The sequence below is a fragment of the Lissotriton helveticus genome, chromosome 7, assembly GCF_964261635.1.
Source record: "Lissotriton helveticus chromosome 7, aLisHel1.1, whole genome shotgun sequence".
In the NCBI taxonomy this organism is placed as follows: domain Eukaryota; kingdom Metazoa; phylum Chordata; class Amphibia; order Caudata; family Salamandridae; genus Lissotriton; species Lissotriton helveticus.
The window spans coordinates 1,079,999,711-1,080,018,335 of NC_136068.1; the positions used below are offsets into that span (position 1 = coordinate 1,079,999,711).

At 45.2% G+C, this 18,625-nt stretch overlaps 1 protein-coding gene across 2 annotated transcripts in view; it reads left to right on the forward strand.

The window, feature by feature from the left end:
* Positions 1–18,625, forward strand: part of ENDOV (endonuclease V) — a 190,491-nt gene that overhangs the window by 42,368 nt on the left and 129,498 nt on the right. For both annotated transcript variants that reach the window (XM_078654079.1, XM_078654080.1), the window contains exons 3-5: positions 13,802–13,936; positions 14,626–14,665; positions 15,485–15,597. In XM_078654079.1, the coding sequence (XP_078510205.1) occupies positions 13,802–13,936; positions 14,626–14,665; positions 15,485–15,597 (288 nt within the window). The remainder of the gene's footprint in view (positions 1–13,801; positions 13,937–14,625; positions 14,666–15,484; positions 15,598–18,625) is intronic.

Below are 18,625 nucleotides of genomic sequence, written 5' to 3' on the forward strand. Positions count from 1 at the left end.
TAGCTCAAAATTGTGTGAATGCGAGACCTATTGCATTGCAAATGCTTGTTTTTCCTGGTGTGGGACTGGGTGTCCCCTAACACTGCCCTCAAGTCAGGCACCTCTGAGGGTGTCCCCTATGTCCTCAAAGTGCCAGCCAACTTGAAAGTTTCAAGATGACGGCTGGAAAAAATGTCAATGCCCTTATACAGCCAGTCACTCTACCAAAAAAATATTAAAATGCGATTGACAGGAAAAGTAAGTCAAGATTCTCAACTGAAGATGGCACAGATGCTGAGAGGTGTCCAGCACTGTATACTGTAGATATGCCCCCCCTCTTGTGAGCAGACCTGCATGGGACCAAGGAGACAGGGTGGCAGCTTGCTTCCCTGAAGGGACGATACCCGGATCCAGTCAAAGCCAGGATTTAATTTAATTTAATTTAATTGCGGGTTTATATAGCGCTAGGAATCAACTCGCGGAGGAGTATCTCCACGCTTCGACCGCTGGGGAACCCGTCCTGGCTCACCCTGAGAGATGGTCCCTGATGGGTATCTCTAAGGTGCGACCAAGCATCCCCGGCGGTCTGGGGGGGCCGTTGTGAAGATGAGGCAAGCTGATGCCCAGAGTTGCTGAGTGTGGTTTCTGACTAGAGTAGGCACCGAGGCGAGAATTATCGAGTCCGCTGACCCTGGTCCACGACCCTGCCGCGTCGGGAATCGAACCCTGGTCCCAGGCCGTTCTCTGCTTACGGGTCTGCCGCCTCTAACCAGTGAGCCAAACTTCTCCACAGGATAGCATGCACAGATGCCTGTACTCATCATTGAACAGCAGACAAAGGAAAAGTCCCCCCTTCTATCATCTGGCCCTTGTAAACACTATTATTGAGTCTTGGGAAATGTGTGTGAAATTATTAACCTTACCCTGGTAAGGTATTTAAAATAGTCTGCCCCGGATTCTGCTGTGTGCGTTTGTGATCCTAACACTGACTTAGTGTCGAAAGGGAAAGAGACCTCACCTTGGTGTTCACGTTCTGCCTTTAAAAACTTTCTACTGCCTCTCTCGTACCACTTACAAGAATGGAGGAACTCACACAAAAGTAGATTTTCTTCTGGTCGAGCTGAGCAGCACGCATGTGCTGTTCAGCGAGGCATGGTGTATCTACTCTGGGGCCATAGACCACGCCCACCACTTGCCAGTCAAAATTGCCTTCTTTTCTTTTGTGACACGCTGCTCCTTATCCCACCTTTGGGTGTGTTTTGACTTTGGTGGCGACTATTCTTGGCTTTACGTATTGTGTGTTTGGCGCACTTCTTTTTTCACAACGAGTGGTCCGCCACCGTTTCTTGTTTTTTAGGTCTCGCCTGAGCCAGCGGATGCGCTGCTCTGCGAGACATTTAGTAACGGGCATTTAAAAGTGCTACCACATTTTTTGTGGCCTAGCGCTAGCGGTTACGCGCACAGCCGGCAGCTTTCAGCGCCCGATCAGGCACCATCTGGAGCGCAATCACTTTCACTTTTGACGCTACTGCGCGTGCATTACTCGCGTGCTTTTTAAAAAAAATTGCTTTTTGCGCGTGCACACGCACACAACTCCCTCACCCCTGGCATGTTTTTTTAAATTACATTTTTGCCACGCACACATAACTCCCGGGCTTGTCTAATTCGCTTCTGTCGAGCACACAATCTGCCGTGAGTGTGGCATCACAGCGACAGCATTCACAGCCTGCAGCGTGAGTAGCAGATGAGTGCGCTCGCTTCTGTCCAGCACGCAATCTGCTGTGAGTGTGGCATCGCAGCAACAACATTCACAGCCTGCAGTGTGAGCAGCAGGTGAGTGTGCCTCCTTGGGCGTAAGTGGTCGCTCTTATGCCTGTATGGTGAGTTGGGCCCTCCTTTAGGTGCTGTTGTCTGTGTGCCACCCTAGGCCAGAGTATTAGGGGCCAGGCTTCTTTTTAGCAAGCAAGTACCCAACCAAGGGGCCAGCAAAGTGTCACATTGAATAACTGTTGGTAAAAAACAGCCGTTACCATTACTTTTGTTGTTGTGCAACACCATAAATGCAAAAAACACACTCCACAGCTCCTAATAGTCATTTCAAAGTGCAGACAGATTGTGGAGAAGGCACGCTTGTTTCTTTTTGTTTATATGCACTCCACGCGAGGCTCCTTCATATGCTTCTCTCCCTCACCACACTCTTGGTTACTCCCTCTCGCCTATGAGCTTCCCCCCAATCCCCTGTGCTGCCTTCCCACCTATGTACTTTCTCACCGTCTCCTCCACATTGCTGTCTTTATCCTGTTTGATCCCCCACCGGCACCCTGTGTTGCATCTGCCCCTCTTCTCCGTGTTGCTTCCGTCTCTCAACAGTGCCCCTGCGTTACTTCACATCACCTGTTTAAAAAACCTACTCCCACCCGTGTCCCCATGTTGCTTCTGCCCCTAATCCCCTGTGTTGCTTCTGCCCCTTACCCACATTGCATAACATTTGGCCAATGTATCTGAATCACAGCTCCTAGTTCAGCCTCTCCCTGGACCCTACCACTTCTTATTACAACTTGTCTGTTAATAGCGGAGTTCGAAAAAACTCATGATGGTGGGTGTAGCAAAGAAAATACTGCAGCAGAAACTATGTTAAACGAACACAACCTTCTTGGAACAGCGGGGCTTTTGTTTCAGACGTGCCTTAGCACAGTGCTCCTGCTCGTAAAAGCGACATGTTTACAAACGCGGCACTAACCGTTTTCGTAAATAGCTCATTGAAAAATCCCTTCAATTGCAGTTATTATGTAATGATTTTAAAACACGCATTTTTCCATGGGCGTTATTTTTTAATGTTTGTCCGGTTTATTCTGTGGTTGGTTTTATTACTGCAGATCATGCAGTTTTCAGCTGCAGGAATGGGAGGGGCCACAGGAGTATGACATCACTCCTCTCACATTCTGAGGAAAAGCGGCCCTTCTGGAACAGAGCAGTGGTCTTCTTTAAGCCAAGATACACCGGTGTAGAATAAACTGATAACCTCCTGCTTTCCCAAAGAATCAGAACCATGGCAAACTCACAGCTGTGCATCCAGTCCTAGGTTACTCTTTTACAATCCATTATCAGGCATGGTAGTCCATCTACTGGAAGGACCAGTGCTTAATTTGAGCCTGTGGTTTCTGGTGCTCAGCACTGTAACTTAAAAGCCAACATCGGTGCTTGTGACAGTCTGGCTAATTTAAAGAAGATCACCACAACAACAGTTAATTAGACATTCAACATACATTAACAAGCTTTGGCATAGCCAATAGGTCTCACCTTTGGGACCTTATAAGTGTTTAGCCATGCAACAGTTGATGTTGTTGCACCAAGTATATTGTGCTGCATAACTAAATACGTATAAGGTCCCAAAAGCGAGACCCATTGGCTATGCCAATGCTTGTTCTTTTTAGTAGCGTTCCAGCTAGTCAATAGGGGGTGTTCCTCATTTGTCTAAAAGAAAAATAGCAGCATACTAATTAGAATTCCATTTGCCAGAAGCCACGAAGTAGCTGTGCTTCTGGATTTCAAGCATCCTTTGTTTCAATTACATAGCCAACTTTCTCTTCGCCCTCTTGCTTTTCACCAGCGCTTGAGAGACAGATATGTCGTGTGTGATGGAGAGAAGTGGAGAAGAGGCATAGGCTCTGAAATGCTAGTGAAATATCAGCGCCGTGTTTGAAGGTGGCTCGTGTGCTTTTCTGTGGGTGGCCTTTGTGTGTAGTAAGGCTGCCACGAGGGTGTGGGAAGGCCAGTATTCACTGAAGACTCTCTGCCTCTGTTTCCTGAAACTGTATTTCAAGGCTGGGACGATGGTGGGGGGAGTGGCAGCCAAAATACTTCCAACCAGATCGAAGCCAGATGGTTCAAGCTAGGCTAATACACTTGCGATGAGATAACAATGACTGTTAATAACTGAACGTGGAATATCACCTTGCTTTTTCACACCTCCACTTGAGAGCGTCGGATATCTCACGAATCCTACAGAAATTAAATGACACCTTTGTTACCAATGGAGTCTGATAGAGCTGCGTAGAAATGGATTTCCTTGTCGATGAATTTCACAATTAACATTTGTGTTACATCTCTAGTTTCTGCTGCAAAGGTACACATTGTAGATCTGTCTTGTGCGCACAGAAACAAGTGTGGGTTTTCTCAAGGTAATTACATTTGTGCAGCCGGCTTCGTGGACCCTGAAAGGGAAAAAGTGAAAAACTTCAGATTCAGTAAACAAGCTAAGGGGAAAATCAAGCTGTTTAAAAAGATATGGAAAAGCATCACAGTCAACAACCAGAACAACTGTCTTGGTATAGTACGACACGTACATACATGCCAACATTTTAAAAGAGGAAAGTGGGAGATTTGAAAGTGGGTGATTTAAAAAAAAAAAAAAAAAAAGAATCAGGAGAATGTATTTCTCCTTTTGGCTTCTATTGAGGGCATGCCCATAATCGGGTCTATTGTCGTGTATGGGAGTGTGCTGCTGCAAGGTTGAATTTCAGCAATGAAAATTATACATTTTTTTTCTCATCTGCCGGGAGCAGAAAGAAAGCGCTATCTATTGTGTAACAAAAATGTTGTGCACTGGCCTGCAGGAGCAGGTTACGGACAGTGCATACCCCAAGTCACACAAGACCAGTCCGTAGATCATATAAAGTGCCAGATGTAATTAATACATTGATTTTGATCTAGTTATCTACGTTCTGCTTTAATGCATAGTTGTTGAATAATTTAATAGAAATCACCCCATATTCATGTGGTTTATCACATTTTCCTCATCTACAGTTATTAATACATTTAATGTTCTTCATGCTGTTCACTTTACATGTAAAACTCCTCATCCGTGGCTTACTCACTCTCTGAGCACGCTTTTCCTCACTTTTTATGGAGGAAAGACAATCACGTATACACGAATCTCTGTTTCATATAACTTACTCTTATGCTTTAAAGGGTGCATAGGGAGAGTATCTTTTTTTTAGCTGTCACAACTCTTACCCTTTCTTCTCCAAACAAAACCTTCTTTTGGATCCCCTCTTTTTTTTTTTTTTTACTCTCTCTGTAAGGTGTACCTCTATTTTTGTTTTTAAAGTTAATCTTATTTACACTTTCATTTGTTTTCCTTTTTTTCTATTTTAGCTCACACAAATCAGTCTGACTAGCACTTGGATAGGATATTCCATCATTAACTTCATGGGCTTATTTTAATTCAGTCTTTACCAATTTTACAGTGGATTTGAAATCACAAGTTGGCACTTTCGTTTACTGTTCCCAGTAGTAATCATCATTCTGCGTCCCCTGGACAGTACTGCAGCTGCTTCTCTGGTCCCATCCGTAACTCCTCCATTCAAAGTCCTCTAGGCAGTGCTGCAGCTGTGCCTCTGTTTCCAGTGGTAATTCCCCATTCTTAGTCTTCTAAACACTTCTGCGTCTCTGTTCATACATCCACTATACTCTAAACAAAAATACATAGTTAAAAGACATTGTCATTTACAATGCTAACGCTCTAAAATGTGAGACCTATTGCATTGCAAATGTTTGTTGGAGGAAATGTTAGCCTCTAATGAAACCTTAGGGATGTTGGGGATTGGGTGGAGGAAGAGCAAAATGGATGGTCTGGATGTCAAGCCCAAGGGCGGCTTAAAGTTACTGTGCTTTATAAATCTAAAGAAGCTAAAATGGGAGCAATATCCAACAAGGGAGTAGTGATCTACTGCCCAATCCTAAACAGATTAAACAATCAAAATTGTGATTTACGATTTAAGGTAATCCTATACCAGATAATACAGGCTGTCTGTCAAGGTCTTGCCCAAAATTTCACCTGCAGCAAATGGTGGTTCCTTCACCAAGCCATGTTATGGTTTCTGCTTTTACAATTTAATTGATGCCTCAGGGGATAAAAAGTACAGTGTCGACCCGTAGGCTTGAACCACCCTCCCAGCAATCAGAAATTTGTGATCGCCAATGCCCAGACCAACACCTTCATTGTGCATGATCATAAATCATGCTGTGCTAGCCTTTATCAGCTTTACCACAACCTTCAGATGCAAGAAGCTGACCTAGTGAAGAGCGAGATTCCTAGTATAAAGTCTGTGCTAACTGCCCTTTAAAACAAGATAGAATTCTGGTATGGTCCCTTTACTACTGCTATCAGTCCTGCACCCTAGTTCTTGTTGGCCAGCCACATCACCAGTCAAAACAAACGTAATGGGTGCTATAAATCAATTTGAAGAGTGATCGCTTAGCCAAACAAAGTTCCAAACATTTACCTACAATGCAACTCAAGTACTCAACCATCGGCAACAATATTGCCTAATAAATTGAGAGAGAAAGAGAGAGAGAAGTTTGATGTACATCTACGCTGAAGCTTGCATTGGGCAAGTAATAAAGCCACCAACAGGATTTGTATTTAATTAGAAATCTGAAATCACTTAGCCTTAAGAGCATGCCAACAAAGTAGTAATGATGAATATTTCCTAGATATTTAAAAGATGAACATAAATTAAGTAACACATTGGATGATGGAGGTTGAGAAATGTTTCTGCTTGATAAGGGAAGGCATTGTGAATGTAGAAAGAGTATTATAACAACAAGTTCGATCTCCAGCTTGCATTTCAAACTGTAAGTAATCCCTTATCTGCAGGTATTTAAAACAGAAGTGCTGTGGGAACCTAAAATGCTCTTGTAGTGAAAGAAATGTCTGCAACACCTGATAGCCATAGAGATGGCCAAGATTCCTTTATACCCCTACGTCCCCACCCTTCCTCCGTTTTATCATGTAATATGTATGGGAACATTGAGTTGCCCCCTAGAAAAGTATAATGGTGAAATGTAGGTGAAAAATATTTGCTGTGAATTTCTTGCCATGTCCAAACAAGGTGCCTGATTATCTTAAGTCTCACCCTCTTAAAGTAGTTGGGGTCTGTTAGTTTATGAAGCACAAATCTGATGTCAGGGCCACATGCAAGTTGATATCCGCGAGCAAACAGTCCGGTTTCCTGCCCAGTCAGCAAGCTCTGCATCCATCCAATGAATGGTGCCCAGAAATATAATTTAAAGTCTGAAGCTTAAACCCCCTATCTTATATGAAGTTTAATAAAGCGAATAGCGTGCCTAGCCCTCTTAAGGCCCTAAATGAAGCTACCAGTTGCACTTTCAAGGCGTTTAAAAAAAGTGGGTATGACTTGTGATCTCTTTAGTATCTTTCACCATTATTTTTAGGTCTCGTCTGCCGTGAGCGCATGCGCTGTCGCTGCTAAAGATATTGTTTACTATAAAGGGTTCGGAGCCCACCCATTGCTTACTATTCATTGGCATCATTGTCACTCTTCTTTGCTGCCTTCTAATTGGCCAGCATGTGTTGGGCATCACTTCCTTTTTTATCTGTGGCGCATAGAACAAGCCCAGGTTAATTAATCTTAATTAGTGTCTGTCCGCTGCTCATGCTATGATTGAGGTATTATTTCTTCTTCCCCTTCCAATTCGCTTGTCTGTGGTGATTCTCACCTCCCACCTATACCATCTCCGTGTTTTTTCTTACAGCCCTCCGATGTCAGAGAGACTTCATAGAGCTTCCTGATTTTCAGCTCTGAAATATCTTTGGTTTAAACCTGCAACAGTCTGTTCACCTCTTTTCACAACAAGGTGATTCTTACTATTACCACAGAGGGGAAATTGGAAAATGTTAACTGATTGGGTGGAGGCAGGAGAATCAACACTTGGGTTCCTTTTCAATATGTTGAACTCCTCCCATTCAAAGAGTTATGATCCCGCTATAACTTATCGCAGAGCCAGTTATTCTCTACAGCACTGTAACGATAGCCATTCGCAAACTCTGGTGGGGGGCACATCGGAACCCCCAAATTCCAAAAGTTGGCAATATTTGGTTACGTCATCGGGGACCTTTAAACCAGTCAATTGTCTTTATAGGAAGATTCGGGGTGATGTGATCTTACCCTTAGACTGTGAGAGGGAGATCTGAGGATTACCAACCCGGAAGAGGACGGGGGTAATTCTACAAAGCATGTCTAAGGTTTTCAGGAATGACAGGTTTAAATGTATTGATTTCTATGTGCTTCACAGGGCATATCTCACGCCTGGACGGATTGCCAGACACTTTGCCGTGGAGGGTGCAAAATGCCAGAGATGTGGGGAGGTGGGGGCTGACTTTCACCACATGTTTTTGACAAATGCCGGAGCTAGATCATCATTGGAAGGAAATTACTATGATTTTAGCAATGATAACTGAGCGGGAAGTCCTGAGCATGCCTGGCCATTGTTTACTTCATTGGTGCCCACATACTGCTAAGAATAAGACGATGAGTGGGTGGCAAGGTTTGGCCTTTATTTTAGCCAAAAGAGAGATCACTTGAAACTGGAAATCTCAGAGGGGCCCTAGAGTGGAGGTTTGGAAGCGAGAATTGGAGAGATGGGTGAGTTCTGAGAGTGCCGTGTTTTTGAGGGATGCTCTTTGGGGCCTTGGATCATTGAATATTGCTCGAGCTTGGGAGTCAATGGTAGAAACCCTGCTGAATCCTGATCTCCCTTCACCTGGGAGATTGTCGGGAACCCCCTATCTATTTCTAACTCTGGAGGGGGCTTGCATCCTCATTAGATATCACTTCCGACATATTCAGAGGCTTGAACTTTGCACAGCACATTGATATACACCTGACTTGGCATAATACACTAACCGAGATAGGAGTGCGAGTTGGCACCACCTATTAGGGGCAGTATGTGTCAGGGTTATGACCAAGTTGGGGGTTGGGTATGTGGGAGGGCGCTGCACGGTGTGGGAATTGAGCGGCAGTTACGTATGACTATGGTCCTAGGGTTGGGCTTGCAATCGAACTTTGTATTGGTATTACGAGAGATAGCACTCTTTATTATTGTATTTCACTGCATTGTAACCATATATACTCCGTCTGATTATTGCAATATTTTGCCAATATCCACCATGTGATGATTGTCGTCATAAAATGTCAATAAAGTTTGTTAAAATAAAAAGGTGATTGATACTATCATTCTCTGTCCTGATTGAGTAATGAGCACTTCTGATACTCCTGTTTGGAAAAATGTTAACATTTCTAGCTCCACAACACTGCCACCACCGGGCTCCATCTCCTTTATCCCCAAACGGAACAACATATTTTTCTCCCTTGCCTACTAGCCATTCATGGCCTAAAATGCTCTATTGTAAACAAATCCGTTCTTGCAGAAGCGTTGTACATACTAATAAGCTGCTGCATTGGATCAAAGGCATCAGATGTTTACATAGATCATAGGTTGAGATAATTGGTAATACATTGTATTGTAATTGCATTTTATATAGCACAGGGCTGTGAATTGCTAGAGGGCAATTGAGTGGTACCTCTGGGAAGTTTCCATAGATCACAATGCCATTCCACTCCTTACCACGCCGCACCATGCCCCTCCACGCCTTACCATGCCCCTCCACGCCTTACCATGCCACTCCACGTCTTACCATGCCACTCCACGTCTTACCATGCCACTCCACGTGGCACCATGCCACTCCACGTGGCACCATGCCACTCCACGCCGCACCATGCCACTCCACACCATGCCACTCCACGCCACACAAAGCCAATCAACACCACCCAATGGCACTCCACTCCTTACAATGCCACTCCACACAATGCCTCTGGACACCACACAATGCCATTGTTTCCCACAACGTACAATATCGCTCTGCTTCAAGAATACCACTCCACACCATGCCACTCCACGCTACTCTACCTCACTCTACAAAATGCCACTCTGATCCACACTACACAATGCACCTCAACTCTACACAGGGCCACAACTCTCCATGCCTCACAATGTCGCTCCTTGCGACACAGTGCCACTCCATGCCACACAGTGCCACTCCACGCCACTCCGCTCAGTGCTACTCCATGCCACTCCACTTGGTGCCACTCTGTTTCACTCCACACATTGCCACAACATGGCATGCAGTGCCACTCCAATCCACATCACAAAATGACTCTCCACTTCGCAGCACTCCATACAATGCCACTCCACTACATGCCACACAGTACAACTCAACACAGTGCCACTCCACACAATGCCTATCCACTCAATGACATTCCACACCAATCAGTGATACTTTATTTAATGCCACACAGTGACTCTCCACTGCGGGCCACAGAGTACCATTTCTCACAATACCACTCCACACAATGCCACTCTATGCCACAGTGCCACTCTACTCCATGCCACACATTGTCATTCCACTCCACACAATTCCACTTTCCGCCACACAGTGCTACACCACTCAATGCCATTCCACTACATTCCACTCATTTCCAATTAACGCCACACAGTATCACCCTTCTCCACTCCACGCTAGACAGTGCCACTTCACTTAGCACCATTACACTCCACGTATCACAGTGCCACTCCACTTTACACAATGCCACTTCTCTCTGCAAAACTCCATACAATGCCACTCCACTCCACTCGACAGAATGCCACGCCAGTCCACACCACACAATGCTAATCTTCTCCACTCATTGCTGCTCCACTGCATGCCACACATTGCCACTTCACTGCACTTATGCCACACCATGCCACACAGTGCCACCCCATGCCACTCCATGCCACACAGTGCCACTTTACTCCACACAATGGCACTCTACTCCACGTCACACAATTCCACTCCATGCCACACAATGCAACTCCACACCACACAAAATGCCACTCCACACTACACAAGGCCACCCCATGCCACTCCACACAAGTTCACTCCTTTCCTGTCCATGTCACACCACACAATGCCAGTACATGCCACAAAGTGCCATTGCACTCCACACAGTGTTACTCCAATCAGTACCACTCCACACCCCACAATGCCACTCCATGCCACACTACACAATGCCACTCACCCCACGCTGCACAATGCCACTCCACGCCACGCCACACAATGTAACTGAACTCTATACAGGTCCACTTCTCTCCATGCCTCACAATGCCTTGCCACACAGCGAGACTCCACTGCATGCCACAAAATACCACTTCACACAATGCCACTCCCCACATAGCCAATCTCCTCCTCACAATGCCACTCCATGCCACACAGTTCTACTCCACCAAATGTCTTTCCACTACACTCCAATCATTGCCAATCAATGCCACACCGTATCACCCAACTCCATACAGTGCCATTCCACTTGACCCCACACAATGCCACTCCAAGCCACACAGTGCCACCTCACTCAGCACCACTCCACATATCACAATGCCACTACACTCTACACAATGCCACTTCTCCCTGCACCACTATACACAATGCCACTCCACTACATGCCACACAGCGCAAAACACCACTCCACTCAATGCCACTCCACTCAGTGCTACTCCACTTAACACCACACAATGCTACTCTTCTCCACTCAGTGTCACTTCACACAATGCCACTCTACCCCACTCCACGTCACACAATTCAACTCCACGTCATGCAATGATACTGCACTCCACACCACACAATGCCACTCCACACCATGCAGTGCCACTCCTTGCCACACTATGCCACACAGTGCCACCCAACCCACTCCATATAGTGCTGTGTCACTCTACTCCATGCCACTCCACATAGTGACACCACGCCACTCAATACCACTCCGGTCAGTGCCACTCCATGCCACTCCACTTGGAGCTACTCCACGCCACACAGTGCCACTACATGCCACACAGTGCCATTCCAATCCACACCATGTCTCTCCACTCTGCATCACTCCATACAATGCCACTCCACTACACACATTGCCACTCTACTCCACACCATGCCACTCTACACAATGCCACTCCACTCAATGCCACACCACTTCACACCATTGATACTCTACTCCATGCCACACCATGTCTCTTCACTCTGCATCACTCCATACAATGCCACTCCACTACACACATTGCCACTCTACCCCACACCATGCCACTCTACACAATGCCTCTCCACTCAATGCCACTCCACTTCACACCATTGATACTCTACTCCATGCCGCACAGTAGCTCTGCACTGCAAGCCACAAAGTTCCACTTCACTTCACACAATGCTACTCTACGCCTCATGCTACTCCATGCCACACAGTGGCATTCCTCTCCACACAATGCCATTGCATGGCACACAGTTCTAATCTACTCAATGCCATTGCACTGCACTCCAGTCAATGGCAATCAACACCAAACAGTATGACCCCACTCCACTCAGTGCCACTCCAATTGACACCACACAGTGCCACTCCATGCTAGACAGTGCCACTTCAAGCCACACAGTGGCTCTCTGCTCAGCACCACTCCACTCCTTACAATGCCTCTCCTCTCAATGCCACACAGTGCCATCCACTCTACACAATGCCACTCCTCTCTGCACCACTCCATACAATGCCACTCCACTACACACAGTGCAACTCCACTTGACAGAATGCCAATCCACGCTACACAATGCTGCTCAACTTAATGCCATTGCACTTTACTCCACACAGTGCTGCTCTTCTCCACTCATTGCTGCTCCACTGCATGCCACACAGTGCCCCTTCACTCCATGCCACCCAATGCCACTCCACTTCACACAGTACCTCTCCTCAAAGTAGCACTCCATGCCACACAGTGACACTCCATTGCATGCCACCAAATGCCCTGCCACTCCACTTCACACAATGCCATTCCACTCAATGCCACTCTACTCTATGCCACGCCAAACAATACAACTCCATGTCACGCAGTACCACTGCCTTCCACGCCACACCACACCTCCAATGCCACTCAAGGCCACTCCACCACACAAGGACACACCAGTCCAGTCCATGTCACACCACTCTACTACACTCCACGCATGCCTTTCTACTCAACAGTGCCATTCCATTCAATGCCACTCCACACCCCACAATGCCACTCCACACAATGCAGCTCTACTCCACACCACACAGTGCCACTCCACGCCACACAGAGCCACTCATCCCATGCCGCACAATGACACTCACTCTATGCCAGTCCACTCCATGCCTTTCCACTCCAACAAAGGCAATAGATCTAGCATGGGACCTGTGGCTTTGCCAGTGCTTGTTCTTGTTTCTCCTGATTCAAATCCTTATACAAAGACACCTTGAAGTTTGTTTTAGTCTGTAGCATTTTATGTCGATCCTTAGTATGAGAGAATTGTCAAAATGTGTATTGTGGGCTTATGTTCCCCAAATAGGGCCACAAATCCAGCAAAAATAAATCTTTCTTATGATTTGCGGGCGTTTCCAACCCCTATTTGTTGTGACCTGATCCTCTTGTGATGCGGTGTCCTAACCCAGTCTCCATATAGCCTCACAAATGTTTGTTTCACAATACAGAACAGTGCTATTTCTTTGGACCTCAGACGCGTCTGCCAATCAGAGAGCCAGCTCAGTTCAGACCTTTGAACTGCATAAAACGTCCGAAGATGCGATTTATCAACTGGGCCGAGGTTATCGGCGAACCTAAAAATGTTCTTTAATTGGAAAAATTAGGTTAAACGGTCATAGCTATTGCATAATCTTTAATATATGTGCTTGTAAATTGATATGTACTCAAATCCCTGGTTAGAACCCGTTTTAAATGTAATTAGTTGCTAACCTGTTGCTTGCTTTCCCTTAGTCTGTTCAGAGAGGCACTTAGGACTCTGGCCCAGCCAGTTATCAGTCAGCCCGAGGGCAGGGGTGGCACACAGCACTACTGAGCCTTCAGTAGTGTTGAGCAGTCATTTTCAGTGGTTTTGCTGTATCATACTGGAGTAGCCTCTACATTGGTTTCCCTGTTGCAGGTAATCTACGAGGAGTGCCAGATGGTGTGCCTGACGGCACCTTATGTCGCTGGATTCCTGGCCTTTCGAGAGGTGCCTTCATTGGTCAACGCTATCGAGAGGCTGCAAGGGGAGGATCCCAGTCTGATGCCACAGGTAAAGATTTCCAGAGTTCTTTGCTGGGCCAGCCGCTGTTGGCAGATTACCCTGAGTAGAATCAGAACTAGTTGCATGCAAAGGTGTAGCCAAGGTGGCAAGGGCTGTATCGCAAGGAAGAAAATCGGGGCCACTACTAGTTGGGTTGTAAAAGACAACCATAGTTGGGGTACAGTGAGTCCTTCACACCCCTAAACCTGGGACACCTGCTGCGATAGTGATAGCTTAGCTTAGCCCTGGTTACATGATGTACCACGTTTGGCATAGACTGTCCTGGAGAGATCAGTCAAGTGCAGCAGTGACATACTGTCTAAGATGCTGGACAAGAGGAGGCATGAGGCACCACTGTAGTGTCTGCTCCTAGTGCATGTGAGTGAAAGAGGAAATGATTTGTCCAGAAAACGAAGGAACGACTCATGTATCCTCCCCCACTCTCTTCACGCTGGAAACTCAGGAGGCCCGTTATCGTAAATTGTGCATGCTGAAGCGCACATATTGATAAAATGGCTCAAATTGTATTTAGAATGGGCATCCTCAAACAGTTTCGTAGGAGGCCCCACAGCCCAGGGCCATGAGTGTCTTTCCACTGTTTCCACCACTTTTGCAACAACTATGGCCTGCTCTAAATGTGCTTACTTGGTCAAAAAGTGGGAGACATTCTTTAATTTGTATGTCTATATATCTTTCAGGTCCTTCTCGTAGATGGCAATGGGATTCTTCATCATAGAGGTAAACGTTCTGTATATATTTACAGGGCCCCGTTGCTATATGTGGCTGTGCACTATAACTCTCAACTCATTGAAGAAGTACTAACATGAAACAACACTGCTGCCAGACTTGCACTTAGACTTCAGATTCTCATTCTCAGAAAACAAAATGGACACCAGCTCTGCAGTCTTTCCTCACTAGTGGGTACAGGAAACAAACTCTCCAGCATCTCCTAAAGTTACACAGACATCCACAAAGAAGGACAGAGGACAGCGTGACTCCAGCCTTCTCTCCAGCGGTGGGCACTATTGCTCTCACACCTCAGGCTACCACTCAGACAGTTGTGGCCATCAACAGAGTCCCTTCCATGTTTCTGTTTTGGAGATATTCCACTACAATTAATTCAGTCTTACTCACAGTCTCTTGGTAGAGTGCTATGGACTGGTGGAGAAGCGTGGCTCAGTGGTTAGAGGCGGCAGACCCGGAAGCTGAGATCGGCCGTGGACCAGGGTTCGATTCCCCGCCTCGGCGGGTCTCGGGCTCAAAAATTCCACGGACTCGACAATTCTCGCTCTGGTGCCTACTCGACTCACGGGGTCACACTCTGCGACTCTGGGCAATAGCTTGCTTAATCTCCACTACGGCCCCTCGCGGCGGGATGCCTGGCTTTCACCTTGTGGATACCCTGCCGGGGTATCTCACAGGGGAATACCAGGACGGGTTCCCTAAGCAAGCGCCTTGATGCCTTCGGGTGATACATGCGCTATATAAGTCGCAATACATTTACATACATACATACTCACTCCAGGCCCTGACCACGCCATTTTTTTTCTTCTGCAGGTTTCGGTGTTGCCTGTCACCTGGGAGTCCTTACTGGGTTGCCCTGTGTTGGTGTGGCGAAAAACCTGCTGCAGGTGGATGGGCTGGAGAATAATGAACGGCACAAAGAGCAGGTGAGAGCGCAAGGATAAGTAGGCCACAATCATTTCCTCAAAGGGACAAATTTGGCACTGTGAGTCTGAAAGTTAGCCGTTAGCAGTAGCATTTCCCTCTCATTCAATGTGTCTAAAGTATTCATGCACAAGAGGGAAAGGGAATATTGTTTCTAAAATGGTGCCTTGGTATCTACATGAATGCAAGCCGGGATCCTCTTTTAAACTATAGTTGTTTAGGGCGGAACTACTTAAAATAGAATAGAGTAATAGAATGCAATTGCTCTTAGTAATAAGACAATGACCAATGTCCAGGGTATTCAAATTAAACAGAAAAATAGATTCAACTATGTTGTAGGCACAAAAAAAGAAGCAAAAATTCAACTGTTGGTGAAACTTGATCATGTTAGGACTCTGCCATCCCCTCCCAAGGTTGACTGACTGATGTTTTCTATTTTGAACCTCGAAGTTAAACACCTGAGAGGAATGGATTGACTGCCGTTCCTCGGTACACAGATCAGAGCCTTTGCACTGGGCTCTATCTGAATCCTTCATATTTTGATGCTACCAGGTGACTCCAACTGTTGTTTTTCCAACACAACTCACACCAACTGCTGGACATTCATATCTAACACTATAGCCGCATTGGAAACCAAACAGACATGCTGCTCCATTAACATAGATTTCCTATGCCCTGCCTAGGTTTGGAATGCTGTTAAAATAGGGCAGACACTTTGTATCTACTTCTCCAGTTCAAATAAATGTTACTGATAGAAACAGGGGTGTCAATACAAAGTACAAAACCTTAATATATATCGTACAGGAAAAATTAGTCAAGACATTACTTCAATAATATTATATGAAATGGGCCTGAAAGTAAAACAAGAATAATGACGTACCGCAATCATGAAAAAAAGAAATATAGGAAAATACTAAAGAATTCAAGAACATGTAGGGTAATCAAGGAGGTTTTGAGACTTCTGTTGATTGGGGTGCAGCTGAAAAGAGCGACTGTCGTAAGCATCAAGGTGTCGTATTAGGTAACCATAAATCTAGACGTTTTGCTGCCATGTGTATAGGATAGACAAAGGAAGTATCTAGCATGTGATTGTGACAGACATTGTACCACCATGCTTTAAAATAAATTTTTGACAAGTCTTTCCAATTAGCTGTTATTTGTTCTAACGCAACTGCTAACAACAAATCAATGATTTTAACATTAAGTGTAACATTTTCCCAACAAGAAGAAGGGTGTCCCAGAAAAACATGAGAAAGAAATTTGAGTTCTGAAAATCAAGTTAATTTGGGACCATACTTGTTTCCAAAAATTATGTACAATATGACAAGAAAATACCATGTGAAACAAATCTGCTTTTTGGAGACGAGCATGTCCAACAAACATCTGGTATTGTAGCAAATTTTTTGATTAAATCATGCGGTGTAAAAACAAGTCTATTTTACAGGAAAAACAATGTTGCGTTATATTAGCTGCTCTGCACGATTTGCGAATTTTTACCCATATATTATTCCATAAGGATATTGGCCAAGATGTAGCAAAATCACGTTCCCACAACTCTTCTACTTTGGATTTTGGCCGAATAGTGTCAGTACTACGGAGATACCTGTATATGATGGAAGCCTTAATTGTGGTTTTTAAAAAGTTATGAAATTGTGAGGTAGAATTAGGAGTAATAAGAGAGGTATGTGTATTAGACAGCCGGGTATGAGTAATCATCACTGCGTCCTTAAGCAAAAAGTATTTGTGAATAAATGAGGCAGGTAAGAGAAATAATTGACTGAGTGACGAGAAAGGTATGCAATTCGACTGTGAGAATAGTTGATATATCCAAATTAACCCATTCTGACACCAGATTCTCCAATAGAATGGTTTGTTCTTAATGAGTACATTTTTGTTGTGCCAAATGGTGGAATTAAGAAAATCATCTACCGTATTATGAGGAGAAGAGGAAGAAGATAAAAGTAGTTTGGATGTGAATTTGATTATGGGAGTGGATAATGCTTGTGGTTTACGTGTGAATGAGAGATATTCAGCAAAGGAAAAAGGGGACAGGAAGAGACGTTCAATTGTGGTCCATAAAGGACAGCCATCTGTGGGATCTCGTAGCCAAAGGGAGGCTTGTCGTAAGAGAAATGCCTTCTGATAAGCCGGAAAATCCGGAAAATGAACTCCACCATCTGTCTTAGGACGTATTAACCTATGAAGAGACATTCAAGATTTTTTATTATTCCATAAAAAGGAAGAGAGAGTGGAATGAATCCTCTTAAAAACATTTGTGGGAATAGGAACCGGGATGTTAGAGATAGTATATAAAATTATAGGAGATAACATCATCTTTATGGTGTCAAGGCAGCCCACCATGATAAATAAAGAGGATGCCATCTGGTAGTCAAATCCGATACTTTTTGAATACATTTATTCATACAAAGCGATACTGTGTCGGAAATTGAAGAGGTAAAATGCAGTCCCAAATATTTAATATGAGTAGGACTCCAAGTGAAATTAGAGGCATTTAAATCTGATTTAAAGGTGTATTTTGTTAGGTAAAATCTCAGATTTGTCGTTATTCAGTTTGCACCCGGAAATTTTGGAGTAGTCCCATACCTCTGTTAGAAAGGCAGGGATTGAATCATTTGGTTTAGGTTTAAAGCATTTTATTGCATGTTATTGAAACAATACAAAAACAGGAAACACTGCTGCAATAACCAGGTGCTACAGCCCAGCAATTGAAAGCGCGCCTAAAGCGCGAGTCTCTCCCAATGAAAGGCCCATAGGGGCTAGCCTGTCTAGATGCTGAAAAAGCCAGCAGTGCAAGAAAAGAACAACCCCCCCAACCCCCTCACCCCTCCAACTCCCCCAAGCCCCCCATCCCCTCCCCAGTCCAGTGCACCAATCCGTCCCACCCCGCCCCTCTCAGTCCCCCCCCCCCACCCCCCCCCGCAGGCAAATTCCGTCCAAGTGCCCTTCAGGAAGCTGATTCAGCAGGTGGTGTCAATCTCAAGAGGCGAAGACACCTCGGGCAAGTAAGTT